Genomic DNA, 15,543 nt, shown 5'->3' with positions numbered 1-15,543 from the left:
GCATCCTTTGAGCAATTATGGAGATAAGAATCCAATATTCGACAAAATAAAGGAATTTAAGGAATCAAAAGAAAACTTTGTTAACCTTCTATGACATTTTGGCTGTGAAATCTCAATTCTAGAATAAAGGTTTCCTATCAAAAAGTCTTCCCCAGTATGGAGAGTGATTACTGTTCAAAACTGTGGTTCATCAAAGTGATTATAGTAAGGCTCACAAATTATGGCAGCTGCCGGAAAAATTGTGACTCACAGTAAAGGCTGTTAAAAATATGGTTGGAATGATTGTCCATAATATTATGGTTTAGAAAACTCTATAATATGGTTTTGAGCCCTATTTTAATGTAGACCACTTTTTTTCTTCATTCTCTTTTTGTTCAGATTTTTCAAATTTTCTCATTCATACCACCCTTGCAAATTCTCACAATGCATTAAAATAGTAAAAACAGATTCAACACCTCTTCACCCACATCTAGGGTGCATTCTTTTGTGACGAAGGATTTAAAGAGAGTGAGTGGATGAATTTGGATAGATTTGAAGGTAAAATTTGAATTGTTTCTTTTAAGGTATTTGAGGATAAAAGTGAAGAGATTTGAAAGTAAAATTTATGAAAATTTGTAAAAAATTTGATGGATGTGATAAAATAAAAAAAATATTTTAATAAAATAAAATATAAAATTACCATTTTATTCCTATAATTAAAATTAATATATATATATATATATATATATATATATATATATTCCCAACTTATACATATAGAATCTATTACCGAGGCCCATAATTATTTATACAAATGGAATATGAAATCAGTTCTCATCTCCATGGAATCGGTTCCCTACCCATGGAACCTGTTATCAACCTATTAAATTAGTTTGTATTACACATATTGCACGTTGTTTAACTAGGGTGTTATTGTAAAAACATATTTTACACTCGCAAATCTCTTCTTCACATGCAAGATTGCATATCACCATGATTCTGCAAATCTGCACTTTTCTTCACTTTTAATCCTTTGATAAGAACACGAAGTTTACTCGCATATCCATCATTGCTAATCATTGATAACAGGAAATCAATGAAAAGGAACACAATGTTTGGCTCTCAGTAGGACTTAAAACAGTTCTAAGGTTCCTCACAGATCTAAGGTTGGGTTGATCATGGTTTTAGGTCTTGAACTTCTAATGAGTTGAGAATTTTCAAGACAATGGGTCAATAAGGCTCAAATAAGGGTGTAATGGAAAATAGTGCAAGGCAAGGTTGCTTGGCCAAGTGGTTGGTTCACAGAAAAATGGCCTAAATCCTCTCACTTTTAGGAAAACTATCCACTCTTATGTGGAAAGCCACTTTTGCAAAAGTTTCTCCGCTAGGAAATGACACGTGAGTACTACCTTTGTAAGAAAACTCTATACTAAGGACTTGCCATGTGGCATCATGTGTGTGAGACGTCTTCCACCAAGCAGGTTACGAAACTAATCACCCAAGATTGACTTAAGCTAGGCGCAAACATTTCACTACAACTTAAGCAAGATTGTTCAAAAACCCTACACAACTTGGCCTTTAATACAAGGCCTAAAAGAAATCTTACAGTACATGACCCTTAATACAAGGTTTAGAAATGCTTCATGATGGCCCAAGTGAAAATGAATTTAGCTTTACCTTGCATAGATGATGATAACTCCTCTTGAATTTGTTTGCCTATGCTCCTAGTGATTGGACTCTTGGCTAGGGGTTTGCCATCAATTGGCTCATCATCCTTCAAAGGAAAACCCTAAACCTGTATCTTTATCTGCTCACATTGATAAGGGGATTATTGTATAAAGAAGAATGCAAACATAAAACATACCAACAAAGCTAGGTTGGGCCAAAGTTTGAAAATGAGGCTATGGTTATGATTGATGCGCGAAAGTTGGTGGATGGTGATGGTAAGATCGATTATAGTGTTTTGGTGGTTGGATGAAGATTATTTGTGGTGCTCTAAGAGAGGTTAGACCAACTCTGGAGAAAAAGGTACTAGAGGCACCTCATGGGATGCTCTAGCAAGTGACTAAGAGACAAGATATGACACAAAATAAATTTGGCAACATAACATTAAGCATCTTAAAGTGAAAAATACATAGGAGAGACAACTATATTTATAGAGTAAGGTGTCTCCAAAATGGTCCAAAACCCTAGAATGATAACATGCATCAAAACCTAAAAATGGTTGCAAGATCAACATCAAAGTTCACACAAAATATTTAGTGGTGGTGACATTATAGATAATGTGACTATTCTACCAATTTTTTTTTTATTATTTCAAAATAATCAATATGTAAAATCAAAACAAGTGATTGTCGAGATTCTCGCAGGAACATATGCTTTGAATTTGAAAGAAAAAGTTCGAAAACATATTTATTTTGACTTAAGGAGAAATGCATTGGAGTACGGATGTGTATCATGCATCAAAATTTAAATATGGTGCCTTGTAAACACTTTTGTTTTTTGCTTTGGTACTTTTCCTGTGCTTTTTTATTTTGTTCAAAAAACGGTTCGATTCTTGTTGTCCTTTCTCTTTTCTGTTTTTCAGAACACATACACACCACTACACAACATAAATCTATTTTGGAAAATGCTTTTGGAAGCTCAAAGGTTGAAGACACACAATATGAAAGAAAAACTTACTAGAATCAAAATATAACATGAAACTCAAACAAACATAAGATAAACTTAATTCTAAGAATTTTGCCAATGGTCTAATGATAAGTATAAAATAAAAAATATAAAGTAAAAATACTCAAATGGATGTATACAGTGCAATTTTGTAAACAAACTTGAACATATATTTTTTTGATTTTTGCAAAGCTCAAACTAGGAAAAATGACTACTACACATAAATCTAGACAACATGGATGAATGTGGAAATAAAAATGACCCAACACAACATCAAAATGGAACCATATAAATGAAGAAAAGACTTAATAAAATACAAAAGCACACTAACAACACAAATATATGAACTTAGTTCATAAGTCAAATGGTTCAAAAGAAGAACAAAAACTAGAACCAGGAAAACAACATATATGGAAGTGAAAATGGAGACAATAAAGAACAACACATAGACGACAGATAAAACCAATAAGATAAGTAGGACCATGAAACCTAGCTCTTGTAGAACCAAAGATCTCGATACCAAATGATAGTCTCCTCCTCAAGTTAAGTTGGACCAAAGCTAGAAGATGATGACCATGATGGAGGTGAGTTCACAGAAGCAAGGTGATGAAGGCATAATGCTCTCGATTTTGGTGGTTAATGGGTAGAATGAAGGTGGTTGATGGTGCTCATAGAGAGGTTGGGCCAACTCTAGAGTAAGGTGTTTCCAAAATGGTCAAAAACCCTATAATTCTAATATGCACCAAAATCCTAAAAATGCTATCTTGGTGAAGGAGAGCTTGACATGTGGCACTCTCACTCTCATGAAAATCGAACCAATCTCGTAGTGCCATGTGAAAATCTACTTTATGAAAAACCTTGCGACTAGAGAACCCCTAGACCTCCCATGATTTAATATGCTAGAACCCGCCTACCAACTGCTAACAACTCCCATCGATAGCCAGGTTAGTGGGTTATCTGACTTTGGAGTCATCCAACGAGAATAGTCTCGCCTAACGACCATCAAGTCAGTGAACTCTCTAACTTTGACTTCATTTAGCGACTCAACCCTTGCCCAACGAGTCTGCATAATGTAAAAGACCCAAGCCTACGAATTTCATTCCATTCCAACCATACCAAACCAATCCAATGATTTATATGGTGGTGAGTTCACAGAAGCAAGGTGATGAAGGCATAATGCTCTCGATTTTGGTGGTTAATGGGTAGAATGAAGGTGGTTGATGGTGCTCATAGAGAGGTTGGGCCAACTCTAGAGTAAGGTGTTTCCAAAATGGTCAAAAACCCTATAATTCTAATATGCACCAAAATCCTAAAAATGCTATCTTGGTGAAGGAGAGCTTGACATGTGGCACTCTCACTCTCATGAAAATCGAACCAATCTCGTAGTGCCATGTGAAAATCTACTTTATGAAAAACCTTGCGACTAGAGAACCCCTAGACCTCCCATGATTTAATATGCTAGAACCCGCCTACCAACTGCTAACAACTCCCATCGATAGCCAGGTTAGTGGGTTATCTGACTTTGGAGTCATCCAACGAGAATAGTCTCGCCTAACGACCATCAAGTCAGTGAACTCTCTAACTTTGACTTCATTTAGCGACTCAACCCTTGCCCAACGAGTCTGCATAATGTAAAAGACCCAAGCCTACGAATTTCATTCCATTCCAACCATACCAAACCAATCCAATGATTTATATGGTGGTGAGTTCACAGAAGCAAGGTGATGAAGGCATAATGCTCTCGATTTTGGTGGTTAATGGGTAGAACGAAGGTGGTTGATGGTGCTCATAGAGAGGTTGGGCCAACTCTAGAGTAAGGTGTTTCCAAAATGGTCAAAAACCCTATAATTCTAATATGCACCAAAATCCTAAAAATGCTATCTTGGTGAAGGAGAGCTTGACATGTGGCACTCTCACTCTCATGAAAATCGAACCAATCTCGTAGTGCCATGTGAAAATCTACTTTATGAAAAACCTTGCGACTAGAGAACCCCTAGACCTCCCATGATTTAATATGCTAGAACCCGCCTACCAACTGCTAACAACTCCCATCGATAGCCAGGTTAGTGGGTTATCTGACTTTGGAGTCATCCAACGAGAATAGTCTCGCCTAACGACCATCAAGTCAGTGAACTCTCTAACTTTGACTTCATTTAGCGACTCAACCCTTGCCCAACGAGTCTGCATAATGTAAAAGACCCAAGCCTACGAATTTCATTCCATTCCAACCATACCAAACCAATCCAATGATTTATATGGTGGTGAGTTCACAGAAGCAAGGTGATGAAGGCATAATGCTCTCGATTTTGGTGGTTAATGGGTAGAATGAAGGTGGTTGATGGTGCTCATAGAGAGGTTGGGCCAACTCTAGAGTAAGGTGTTTCCAAAATGGTCAAAAACCCTATAATTCTAATATGCACCAAAATCCTAAAAATGCTATCTTGGTGAAGGAGAGCTTGACATGTGGCACTCTCACTCTCATGAAAATCGAACCAATCTCGTAGTGCCATGTGAAAATCTACTTTATGAAAAACCTTGCGACTAGAGAACCCCTAGACCTCCCATGATTTAATATGCTAGAACCCGCCTACCAACTGCTAACAACTCCCATCGATAGCCAGGTTAGTGGGTTATCTGACTTTGGAGTCATCCAACGAGAATAGTCTCGCCTAACGACCATCAAGTCAGTGAACTCTCTAACTTTGACTTCATTTAGCGACTCAACCCTTGCCCAACGAGTCTGCATAATGTAAAAGACCCAAGCCTACGAATTTCATTCCATTCCAACCATACCAAACCAATCCAATGATTTATATAGATCAGAAAACGTACTAACCAACTCAATTAATCACATATACTGGTTTAATATTCAATCCACAATCAAACATGCACATGATAGATATCTCACTAGTTCAAACAATTCATGAACATATAATTATGATAAAATATCTAATTTCAACATCTACGAACCATTAAACATATCAATTGAATCATAACAACAACAATTCACAGTACATACCAAAAATCAATTAAACAATTTAAAACATATAATAACTAGAATTAGCTTCACTCACTTGTGTAAACAACTCTAGATGACCAAACCATCTTTATCTCCACAGGATGCTCTATTTACACATAGAAACATCACAAGAACGATTAGAACATACCATCATGATCATTGATCAACAAAGACTTGTTGACTTACACATAACATGCAACCAAAAGAGGATCGCTTGCAACAATAAAACAGATTGGACCGAGAGAAAAAGGGTAGAAAATTAATATACACAAACGAAGAAAATGATTGATCCAAATTGCAGAGTTCACTACAAGGATCACTCTAGTGGTCTCAGATTAGACCTTCAAATAGATGAACAAATCGTCAAATAATGAAATTCATTTATAACAAAATTGTTTATACTACATCCTTTTAATAATTAAGTCTCATTATTTTTAAACTTCTGCCAATTTTAAAAATACCATTTTCTTGGTTTTAACAATTTCAAACCTCAAGTACCCCTTTAATTGTACTGTTGTTCATCATAACAAGACACACATACCTAAACTCTTTGTTAGAAAGACTTTCAATACAAGGACTCATCTAAGTAGGTCACCAACGCGAACCACTAGCTTTTATACCATTGGTGGGTCTTTCAAGGGGAGATTCACTAGGTAGCCTAACTTACATAAGAATTTGACTTAACCTTCAATTCAAAACCTTAAGAAAATAGGTTATAGGTCTTCTTCCATATAAGGTGTTTAACTTTCTCATTTTTATTTAGTGTGGGACTATACTTAAATTCCAAATAATGATTGACATGGATCCTCTTATTTCTCCTGTAAAATACCAATATGTTGTAAGCATATAACACACAATGTTTATACCACATGAACTAGCCATTGAGGTTAGACTCTTCCCTTCCAACAAAAGAGAAAATTCCCATGATTAAGACATATTTAGTAATGCCAAATATTATAATTAAGGTTGAGTGTTCTAAGAAATATACAAGTAATATAAGTGGTATCATAGTTTTTTATATGAATTTGTTCATTACTTATTGTCACTTATTGTTCTAAGATTACAAGATACAAAAATGATTTTGTATTTAAAGTTAGCAAATGTGATAGATCAAAATTGTTAAATACTATCAACATTTGAAATCTTAAGAATTAGTAAAACAACATTAAAGTTGAGATTTGATCCAACCCTCCTTGAAATTTTGAATGTTATGTTCAATATGACATCATTACCAATAATGTCTTAATTGTGCTATACAAATCTAAGATGACTTCTGGTAAACCTGACTGAAGAGATTTTAAGGAGGTTGAAATGAACTTGATTACCCTTACCAAGGACATTCAAGGAACGGTCAAGTAGATCTTGGTTGTCTGAGCAAAAATAAACAAGACAACATTAATCATATCAATTAGTTAACTAAATTAAATAGTAATCATCCGTTTAGGTAATACAATTATGCTAATGAAGGCCCAACACATAGAGGCTCATAGAAGCCCTATAACAAGTTGACATCTCACAAATTTGGTAGATGTTTCCACTGTAACAGTTACTATCTTCAAATATCTACTAACTTGAGCGTTAGGGGATCTTTTGCAAATACCCCACCCTTCAAGATTCAATCCAAACTAACATCTAACATCTATAAAGGAGCACCCCTCACAATATAGTACAAGATAGAAAAACCTTTCTCGTCCTATGTAAGAAGACCATTACTTCTTCTACAAAACCCACCATAGTCATTAGTGTTAACATAATCATTCCCATTTATATTAATACAATTTCTTTGATTTTCTATGTAAAAGATAAATTTGTTAGCCTAACATTTTTCTCAACAAAGACTAAATTCTAAAGTAGAATCTACCTTGTCAATTTGTTAGGCTAACATTTTTCTCGACAAAGATTAAATTAGGAACTACCTTGTAAATAAGATCATTATCAAGAATGTTGTTTGAAGAAACACATAGATTTTTTAAATGTTGTAAAACCATGAATTTGGGAAGCTTTATTTACCATTGTAATGACATTTCTAAGCATTGGGGTACAATTTTATGGCCTTTTTCTTCTTGTACCCTCGGAGTTTTATGGGCTTCTTCTTCTTCATGTGTAGTAGAAATAAAGGTATAATGGCGATGATAATAACATCGGTGATGATGCAATGGTACAATAAAAGAGGATATTTTATTTTATTTTCTCTTAGTATGGTGATGTGTAGTTAGTAACAATGAGGGTGCATGAGGAAAGCTCCAATTTTATTTCTTCTAACTTGAGTAGCCCAATAGAAGGAGTTAGCGTATTAATCACACTAAACAAAGTTTTTTTTTTCATGATTGTATTAACTTACAAAACATTGGTTTTATTGAATATTTAATCATTTTTCAAAAGCATGCCATGACTGCATATCTTGCGCATATCATATATGGTGAAATTTTTAGGAGTAATAATCGTTAAATAAAAAAATGCAATTCGAGTTTAGTAGAAAAGATTACATAGTTAAAACATGATTTTTTCGGTCACACAAGAACAAAATTTAAATACGGATAAAGTTAAAATCATTAAAACTTAAATGATAACCTTATATTAGAAAAAATAAAAAACGCATGCGTCCCCACATTGCATAATGCAAGGTTGTTGGTGCATCATGTATTGGACATTTAACATTACAAAAGTATTAGTTAAGCCCAATCTAAAAGTTGGTTCATGATAAGGGGTTTGAAATTATTATAGTAAAGCAAAAAGACAAAAGATAGATGATCGCTAATTTGTGCGTTATCTTGAAATCTGGAAAATCTTGACCATTTTATGAACAAATAATTCATGCTACGTAGAAAGGAAAGAATTTAAATGTCCGATTATCACGTAAAGACTAACCACTTCAAACCACGTTGGTTTATCTTTATTCCCTTCTAGTTGGATCTAAAAATTAAAGTGATTTAAACAAAATATATATTATTGGGTACCAAATAAATAACACCCTAAATTAGTAGAAGTTTTCTATGAATTTAAAGTTTTACATCTATCAGTATGTCAAGCACAAAGCTACACCATAATAGTCACAAGATTATATTACAATATTTCTGTTGAGTGCTCAAAGCAAATATTTCAAAATACTCATTTCTTAAATCCAAAACATAAGGAAATATACGTAAAACAAAATAACTTATTCCTACTTAATACGCAGTCTTTCACTCCTATCTACTCCTTAACCTCGTCATTATTCTGGTCCTCACATACAATAGTTTATGCTCTTGTGTACATACACAATAATGATAAAAGAAACACATATACCAGCAGAAAATTAAGTTAGAGATTTATTTAAAACTTACAAGTTTTAAATAAAAAAAGGAAAAGTACTAAATGAATAAAAAGAACGCAATACAAAAACACCATTTATACCAATTTTACTACTTCTATTTAAAACTTATAAGTTTTAAATAAAATTATACTTATTAAACTATCACTCAAAGCACTAACCACTTGTTGAGCTGACACTAAGGATAACTCTAACTCCTTAGGAAACACTACCCTCTTCTGATTGCAATGAAAAAGAATGTGATTGGTAGACAACCAATCCATTCATAATATTATATCTAGTTCTTGCAAAGGTAGGTATATCAAATTTACTTTGAATTTACATCCCTCTATGACAACTAGACATTATGAGCAAACCCTTGAGGTAGGCACTTGACTAGAGGTTGGAGTTGTCACAACAAGATCCAATTGCAACTTTCTAATCGGAAGACTCAACTCTTCAGCACAAGCACTTGACACAAAACAATGTGTTGCTCTTGAATCAAAAAGCACACTTAAGCTTCTATCGACTATACAAAACATACCAAAAACTAGATTACCTGATCTTGCAGCCTCCACCTCTAGCAAGGCATATACTCTGGATGGATGCCACCTCTTCCTCCTTGTTGATGTTGAGATGGTTTAACAACTTTTAAAGTTCCCTTTAAACTAAGACAATCGCTAACATAATGTCCTTCTCCTTGCCATTTATAACATTCTACAAAATGTGGACCTTAAGTGTAATCCTTCCTCAAGTGAGGGCCTCCACATCGGAAGCATCCCATAAACTATTGAGTCTACTGCTAATGAGAAGAAGTTACCCCACCCTTAACATTCTATGGTCTGGAGTATGGTTTCTTTTCATTTGGCCTACCTACAATAGGCATTAGAGTCTTCAATGCTTTGCTTTCTTCCTTTAACCTTTCTACCATTCTCCCTTTTTCCACCAAGGCTAGAAACTCTGTAATAGTCACTACTGTAGCAGATGCTATTAACGACGACTATTTAAAGTCTATGAAGACGGTTTCACAACCTTCGGTACTAAGGTCGTTGATAAAGGTAACTCACAATAACGACAATTTAAGAAAGTTGTCATCAATCTTAGAATATACCACGACATTTCAAAATTCGTCGTTGAACACACTGTAACACCCCAAATTTAGGATGTCACGAGAAGCTATCATTGCTCTTTTTATTTAAAAGTAAAACGATTATATCACAAAAAAACACTTAAAAAAACTTATAATTTAAATGTAAATAGGTAGTCCAAAACTTCCATTAATAATAGTAATAATAAAAAAACAAAGTTCCAATTAAATACTAGAAAACAAAAGAAATTTTCACAGTCTTCACTGTTTGATTGAAATCAACTAAAGAAATAATAAACCCCGAGTCCATTCCATTCTCTCCGCAATCTACTTCGTGTCAGAAACATATGCATTACCATCTACTCCCGTATAACACACATGTTATACGATCATCACACATGCAACAAACACACAAACAAACAAATAGGGGTAAGCTAACCATAAATAATGATATTCATAAATAAAACATGTCCAATAATACTCAACATCGCATTCAAGTAGCACGGAAACATTATGATCACAATCCATCCTTGGTTTGAACACATAAACCCTAAATCCAAACAATCATACTAAACCAAACATAGCATCACATTCATCTAAAATCCCCAAACATAGTGATCATAATCAAGCTTTGGTTTTCTGTGGCCTCTCACCCCACAACAATATCTAGTTTCCTAGAACAGATGGTTCGATGTGTACCATTATCGCAGCCAGACTGCTCCTATAAGACCCGGGAAAATTAAGTAAATAAATAAATATTTATTTAATAATTGCAAGGGAAGGAATCTATAAAGCAATTAATGCGGAGAGTTATGACAAAGGAGCAATGGTAGCCTAAGTGGTTAGACACGTTTGGTGCATTTAAGGGGGATTTGGATTCAAGTCTTACGTATGCCATTAATGTTATGTTTTAATTATTTAATTTATTGTAGGCGCATATATGAACATGTGGCATGATGTTATGAGTATGTGTATGCATGATATGTCAAGAAAAATCTATAGGTTGATGGTTGTGCATATGCTTGATAATTGGGTGGATGTGAGTTCGAACCTTGGCTAGTGCAAAATGGATTGTTTTACGCTTGGATTATTTTTGGCTATATTAGTAAGTGATCAAGAAACCCTGGCCGTCTCCAAAAAAGTTAGAGAGGTAAGGTAATTACTAGGGGAAAGCTTAATAAGTGAGTAAAGGTGGTGTAAGAGAGGAGGTATTTTCGTGTGGCTACCTAAGAGGGTTTTCCAGAACACCAAAACTGAACCAAAGGAAAGTGTTTGAGGAGAAAAGGTGCACTCAAGTATAGGAGAAAATACCTAAGACAATTTTGGGCCAAGAAGGGACATTAGAAGCACAATTGGAGCTGGAAATCCAGGTTAGAGGAAGCTGAACTTGTTTCTTTTCTTTTCTTTTTTTGGCTTGATGCATGATTCTTGTTGTCTGCTCTTATGTATGAACACATCCAAGATGCTCATGTCTTTTGTTTTTCTTTTTGTTGGTTTTTGGGTGTATGAACTAGATGTTTTTCTTTGAGTATGTTTTGTATCGGAGTTCTATGGGGTCTATAAAATAAAAGAAAGAAGAAAATAATTATTGTTCGGATTATAGTCGATAAATATAGCTTTGAGGTATACAAAATTATACCGACGATTTAAACCAGTATGTCTTTGACTTTGACTGTTTGTCTTAAAGGGGTAATGCCAATTATATTATAACACTACCAGAAAAACGCTAATTACCGACGGTCAGAATCCGTCGGAAATGTGCATAATCCGTCGATAAAAACGTTTTATCGACGAACTTTCGACAGCAACAAATCCGTCGGTAAATCGCGCGTCGGTAATCATTTACCGACGGATTGTTCAAGTCCGCTGGTAATTACCGACGGAAACATCTGTCGCTAAAATCGCCGGCTATTACCGACGGATTATGCCGTCCAAAATTATCGACGGCCTTATCCGTCAGTAAATCCATTCGTAAAGTCTACGCTGTTACCGACGGATATATCCGTCGCTAATTACCGAGGGAAACATCCGTCAGAAATTACCGACGGTCTTATCCGTCGGTAATGGCGTGAACTTCACGAATGGATTTACCGACGGATAAGGGTGTCGGTAATCCGTCGGTAAGAGTCAAAAATTGGTCTGGGTTTATTTATTTTTTAGATATTCCACAATACCTGCATATAGAAAATTCCAACACAAACAAATCCAACCGTCCAACATTCCAACATTCCATTTTATCAAATATTATATGATTATCAAACTCCATCACAATATAATTATGCATATATATCAGATGACACACTAAATTGTTTATAAAACAGAGAAAATTGGTTTGTAGCACAAGAATGTTTACATAAGCACGATCAGTACCAAGAAGGAATAATAATACATAGGTTTATTAAGTACATGCTGAAGAAAGTTTGTCTTAAGAATAAGAAAAACTAATAATCTTCATAATTAGGAGAAGATTCTTCATTTACATTATCGTCCTCTTCATTATTTTGTTGTTGAGGATGAGGTGGAGGGATTTCAGAGTTTTGTTGAGTAGGGTTTGGCTATTGTAGCTGTAGCTGTGGCTGTGGCTATGGCTGTTGAAGACAAGCCTGAGCATCAGGAGGGAGATATTGCAGAACTAGGGATTGAAAGGATCGAAACTCATACCTTAATTGCTCATTTTCCTCCAGGCTGCGTGAAAGTTGCTGCCTAATATTAGTGAGGTCCTCAATATTAGAAGAGGAAGAAGGTGGTAGTTGGTTCAGACTTTCATTTGGACCAACATATTTTGAAACAAGTTGACCAGCCCCATAAAGTCTTCCTTTCTTTTTCCCTCCTACTATCTCAATCCAGCACCTAGTCCTGATAGAATCATCCTGTGTAGGATCAACAGAGGATTGCTCTTGTGTTCCATCAGCACATGAGGAAACCTCAAATCTGACTTAAGAAAGCCTAGGCTGAAATTCTTCCTGTAAGTAAACAATGAACAATTATTATTTTGTGGTGGGATACATTTAAGAGTAAATAATACTGAACAGTAAAAGAGACTTACATTTGTCTTCCTAGACTTCTCATCCACATACTCGCCAGTACCCTTCCGGATATGTGTCTGTTGAAAGACTTCATCAAGAAACACATGGCGTCCCAACTCACGTGCCTGCAACAAAATGTTATAGAGTTAGATTTGATTTGATTTTAAACTTTAAAAATGTAGTTCAAATGTGACAAATACAAACAATTAATGTTTTTACCATACGAAGGGCATGCTCATAAGTGGTAATGGATCCACCTGTGTGTAGGGTTCCACCTGTTTCAAAAGCCCTATTCTTCTTAGCTGCAATATATTTGCTCTGATAACTTGGAGAATTCCAATGTTCTAGCAGCCTTGTCCACACATCATTAGGAATCCATTCTGGCCTTTCTCTAGCCATTCTAGCATCTCTAAACATTTCAGATAGACGATGAGAAGCTCTGCTGTTGAAATTTCTCCTAATGGCAATTTCATGCTCTAGTGCCCACTGAACTCTCCTCTATAACACAATTTAAACATATAAAACATTATAAGTATATTAAAAATGGAATAACAGTTAACAACTTAATTTACCTATATATAATAAGTTAGAACACGTTACCTTGAAACGTTGCCAGAAAATGTCCTTGTCTTTTTCAGGTATTGATCCCCATGATGGCCAAGGATTAAGAAATTGTTGCTTGATTGTCTTTGTGATAGCCTGTGAAGCAACTCTAGATGGAACAAACCTATAATTCATGGAAAATTGTTAGAAGATGAAAGAAGTTACATAATATAAACAATGAGAATAATTGAATTTAAATATTACCCTCGACCGACAGGTTCAATCATCGGGCGATCCTGCAGAGGAGGGTCAGGTTCTGCATCCAAATCAAGATCAACCATAGGCTGTGGGGCAACTATATCACATGCAATTGGGGATGGTGCAGACTGCTGACCAACGACAGAAGATGGGCCACCAATCGAGGCTGGAGATGGTACAGTATGAGGTGATGGGGATGCTCCAATGTCTGTAGAAGGGGTATGTAACCCAGTGTGTGGAGTTGAAGAAGATGAGAATGGTATATGTGAGGGTGGTACAGAAGGGGCCCTGGGAGCAACAACTGGGATATGCAACCCTATGGGTGGAGGTTGAGAATATGAGGATGGCATATGAATCGCCGAGATAGATGTAAGGTTATGTAACCCTGTGGGTGGAGGTGGAGAAGATAAGGATGGCATATGTAAGCCCGAGGTAGGGGTGATGGGTCTAAGTGGAATCCGAAGCACATAACTATTACGTCTCTTTCTTGTTTTTGCAATACCTTTCCCTTTATCAGCAGGGGGTGGTCAAGGTGGATCTCCCGATGACATGGCGTATGGAGTTTAGGATCTAAGTATCAAACAAATTAAGATGGTGTATGATAATAAACAAATATATCAACTTAATAACTATTCATTAGACATATTACACAAGTTGAAGTACAACAACAAAAAGTTCTAATGAAATGAAGAAAAAACAAACATATTAAAAAGTTCAGTACAAAAACAAAAAAGATAAAGTTAGTCATTATCATCACTTTTATCCTCATCGTCGTCCTCCTCTTCATCCACTTCTTTTTCAGTTTCACCTTCTTCTTCTTCATCTAGATCTTGCTCCTCCTCCTCCTGTTCTAACTCTTCATCATGACCTTCTATGTGATGAAATCCAGATACACGTTCTACTTCAATTACTTCGTTGACATGTGACATTTCATCAACTTGGTAAGGGACATCGTCTTCCACCTCATTTGATTCAATGCGACCTCTCGGCTTTGTTTTAATTGCAACACACCAACCACAGTTGTCTTTTCGAGATGGTGGATATTGTACATAATATACTTGTCTAACATTGTATGCCAAAATAAATGGATCAAATGGTTGGTACCTTGAAGTCATGTGAATGTCCACAATGTTATATTTAGGATCCACTCTTGTACCTTTCCTTGAGGGATCAAACCATTCACAAAAAAAAAGTACAACTTTCTTCGGTTTATTAGAAGTATTGTACTCTGGTTCATATATTATATGAATGATCCCATAAAAATCATCTTCACCTCCTTCGGTAAGGCCCTTCACATGAACACCACTATTTATAGTCTTTTTCCCTTTGCTCCACGCGTTAGTATGGAACTTGTACCCATTCACAAAGTACGTGTGCCATTCTTTGACACATTTCGTTGGCCAATTTGACAAATCCCTTAGGTCTTGGTTTCTAACACTTAATGGCTCGTTATAAACCTACAAATATAGAAAGATAGATGTAGAATTATGATACATTAAAATCCATTTGTTTCATAATTAATGGTACAATACATACTTGATATTGGAACCATTCAGGAAACTCTGAATGAATACGAGCAGAAGCACTACTCTCAGGTATTTGCAAGCACATAAGGAATGAGCTGGTGAAAATAAATTCCAATGCTATCAGTTAACACATGAATCGATTGATT

General features: G+C 35.4%; 1 protein-coding gene across 1 annotated transcript; it reads right to left on the bottom strand.

Moving 5' to 3' along the window:
* Positions 1-12,626: 12,626 nt before the first annotated feature.
* Positions 12,627-14,290, bottom strand: LOC114191155. Its single transcript, XM_028080336.1, has 5 exons — positions 13,878-14,290; positions 13,671-13,797; positions 13,290-13,568; positions 13,091-13,195; positions 12,627-12,914 (listed from the first exon to the last, which is right to left on the bottom strand). Exons 1-5 carry the CDS (start codon positions 14,288-14,290, stop codon positions 12,627-12,629), a joined length of 1,212 nt encoding a protein of 403 aa, XP_027936137.1.
* Between the last annotated feature and the right edge of the window lie 1,253 nt (positions 14,291-15,543).

This window comes from Vigna unguiculata, chromosome 7 (assembly GCF_004118075.2).
Source record: "Vigna unguiculata cultivar IT97K-499-35 chromosome 7, ASM411807v1, whole genome shotgun sequence".
Classification (NCBI taxonomy): Eukaryota; Viridiplantae; Streptophyta; class Magnoliopsida; order Fabales; family Fabaceae; genus Vigna; species Vigna unguiculata.
The sequence above is the reverse complement of the archived record's forward strand: the minus strand, read 5'-3'. Positions and strand labels throughout refer to the sequence as shown.

What these genes read in the sequence shown, in the direction of transcription:
- LOC114191155 (XM_028080336.1), bottom strand. Translation starts at nt 14,290, where the DNA reads ATGCCATCCTTATCTTCTCCACCTCCACCCACAGGGTTACATAACCTT. An exon ending in ATTGAACCTGTCGGTCGAGG is followed by an intron (nt 13,798 to 13,877) that starts GTAATATTTAAA and finishes CATGAATTATAG; the next exon opens with GTTTGTTCCATCTAGAGTTG. An exon ending in ATGAGCATGCCCTTCGTATG is followed by an intron (nt 13,196 to 13,289) that starts GTAAAAACATTA and finishes ATTTTGTTGCAG; the next exon opens with GCACGTGAGTTGGGACGCCA.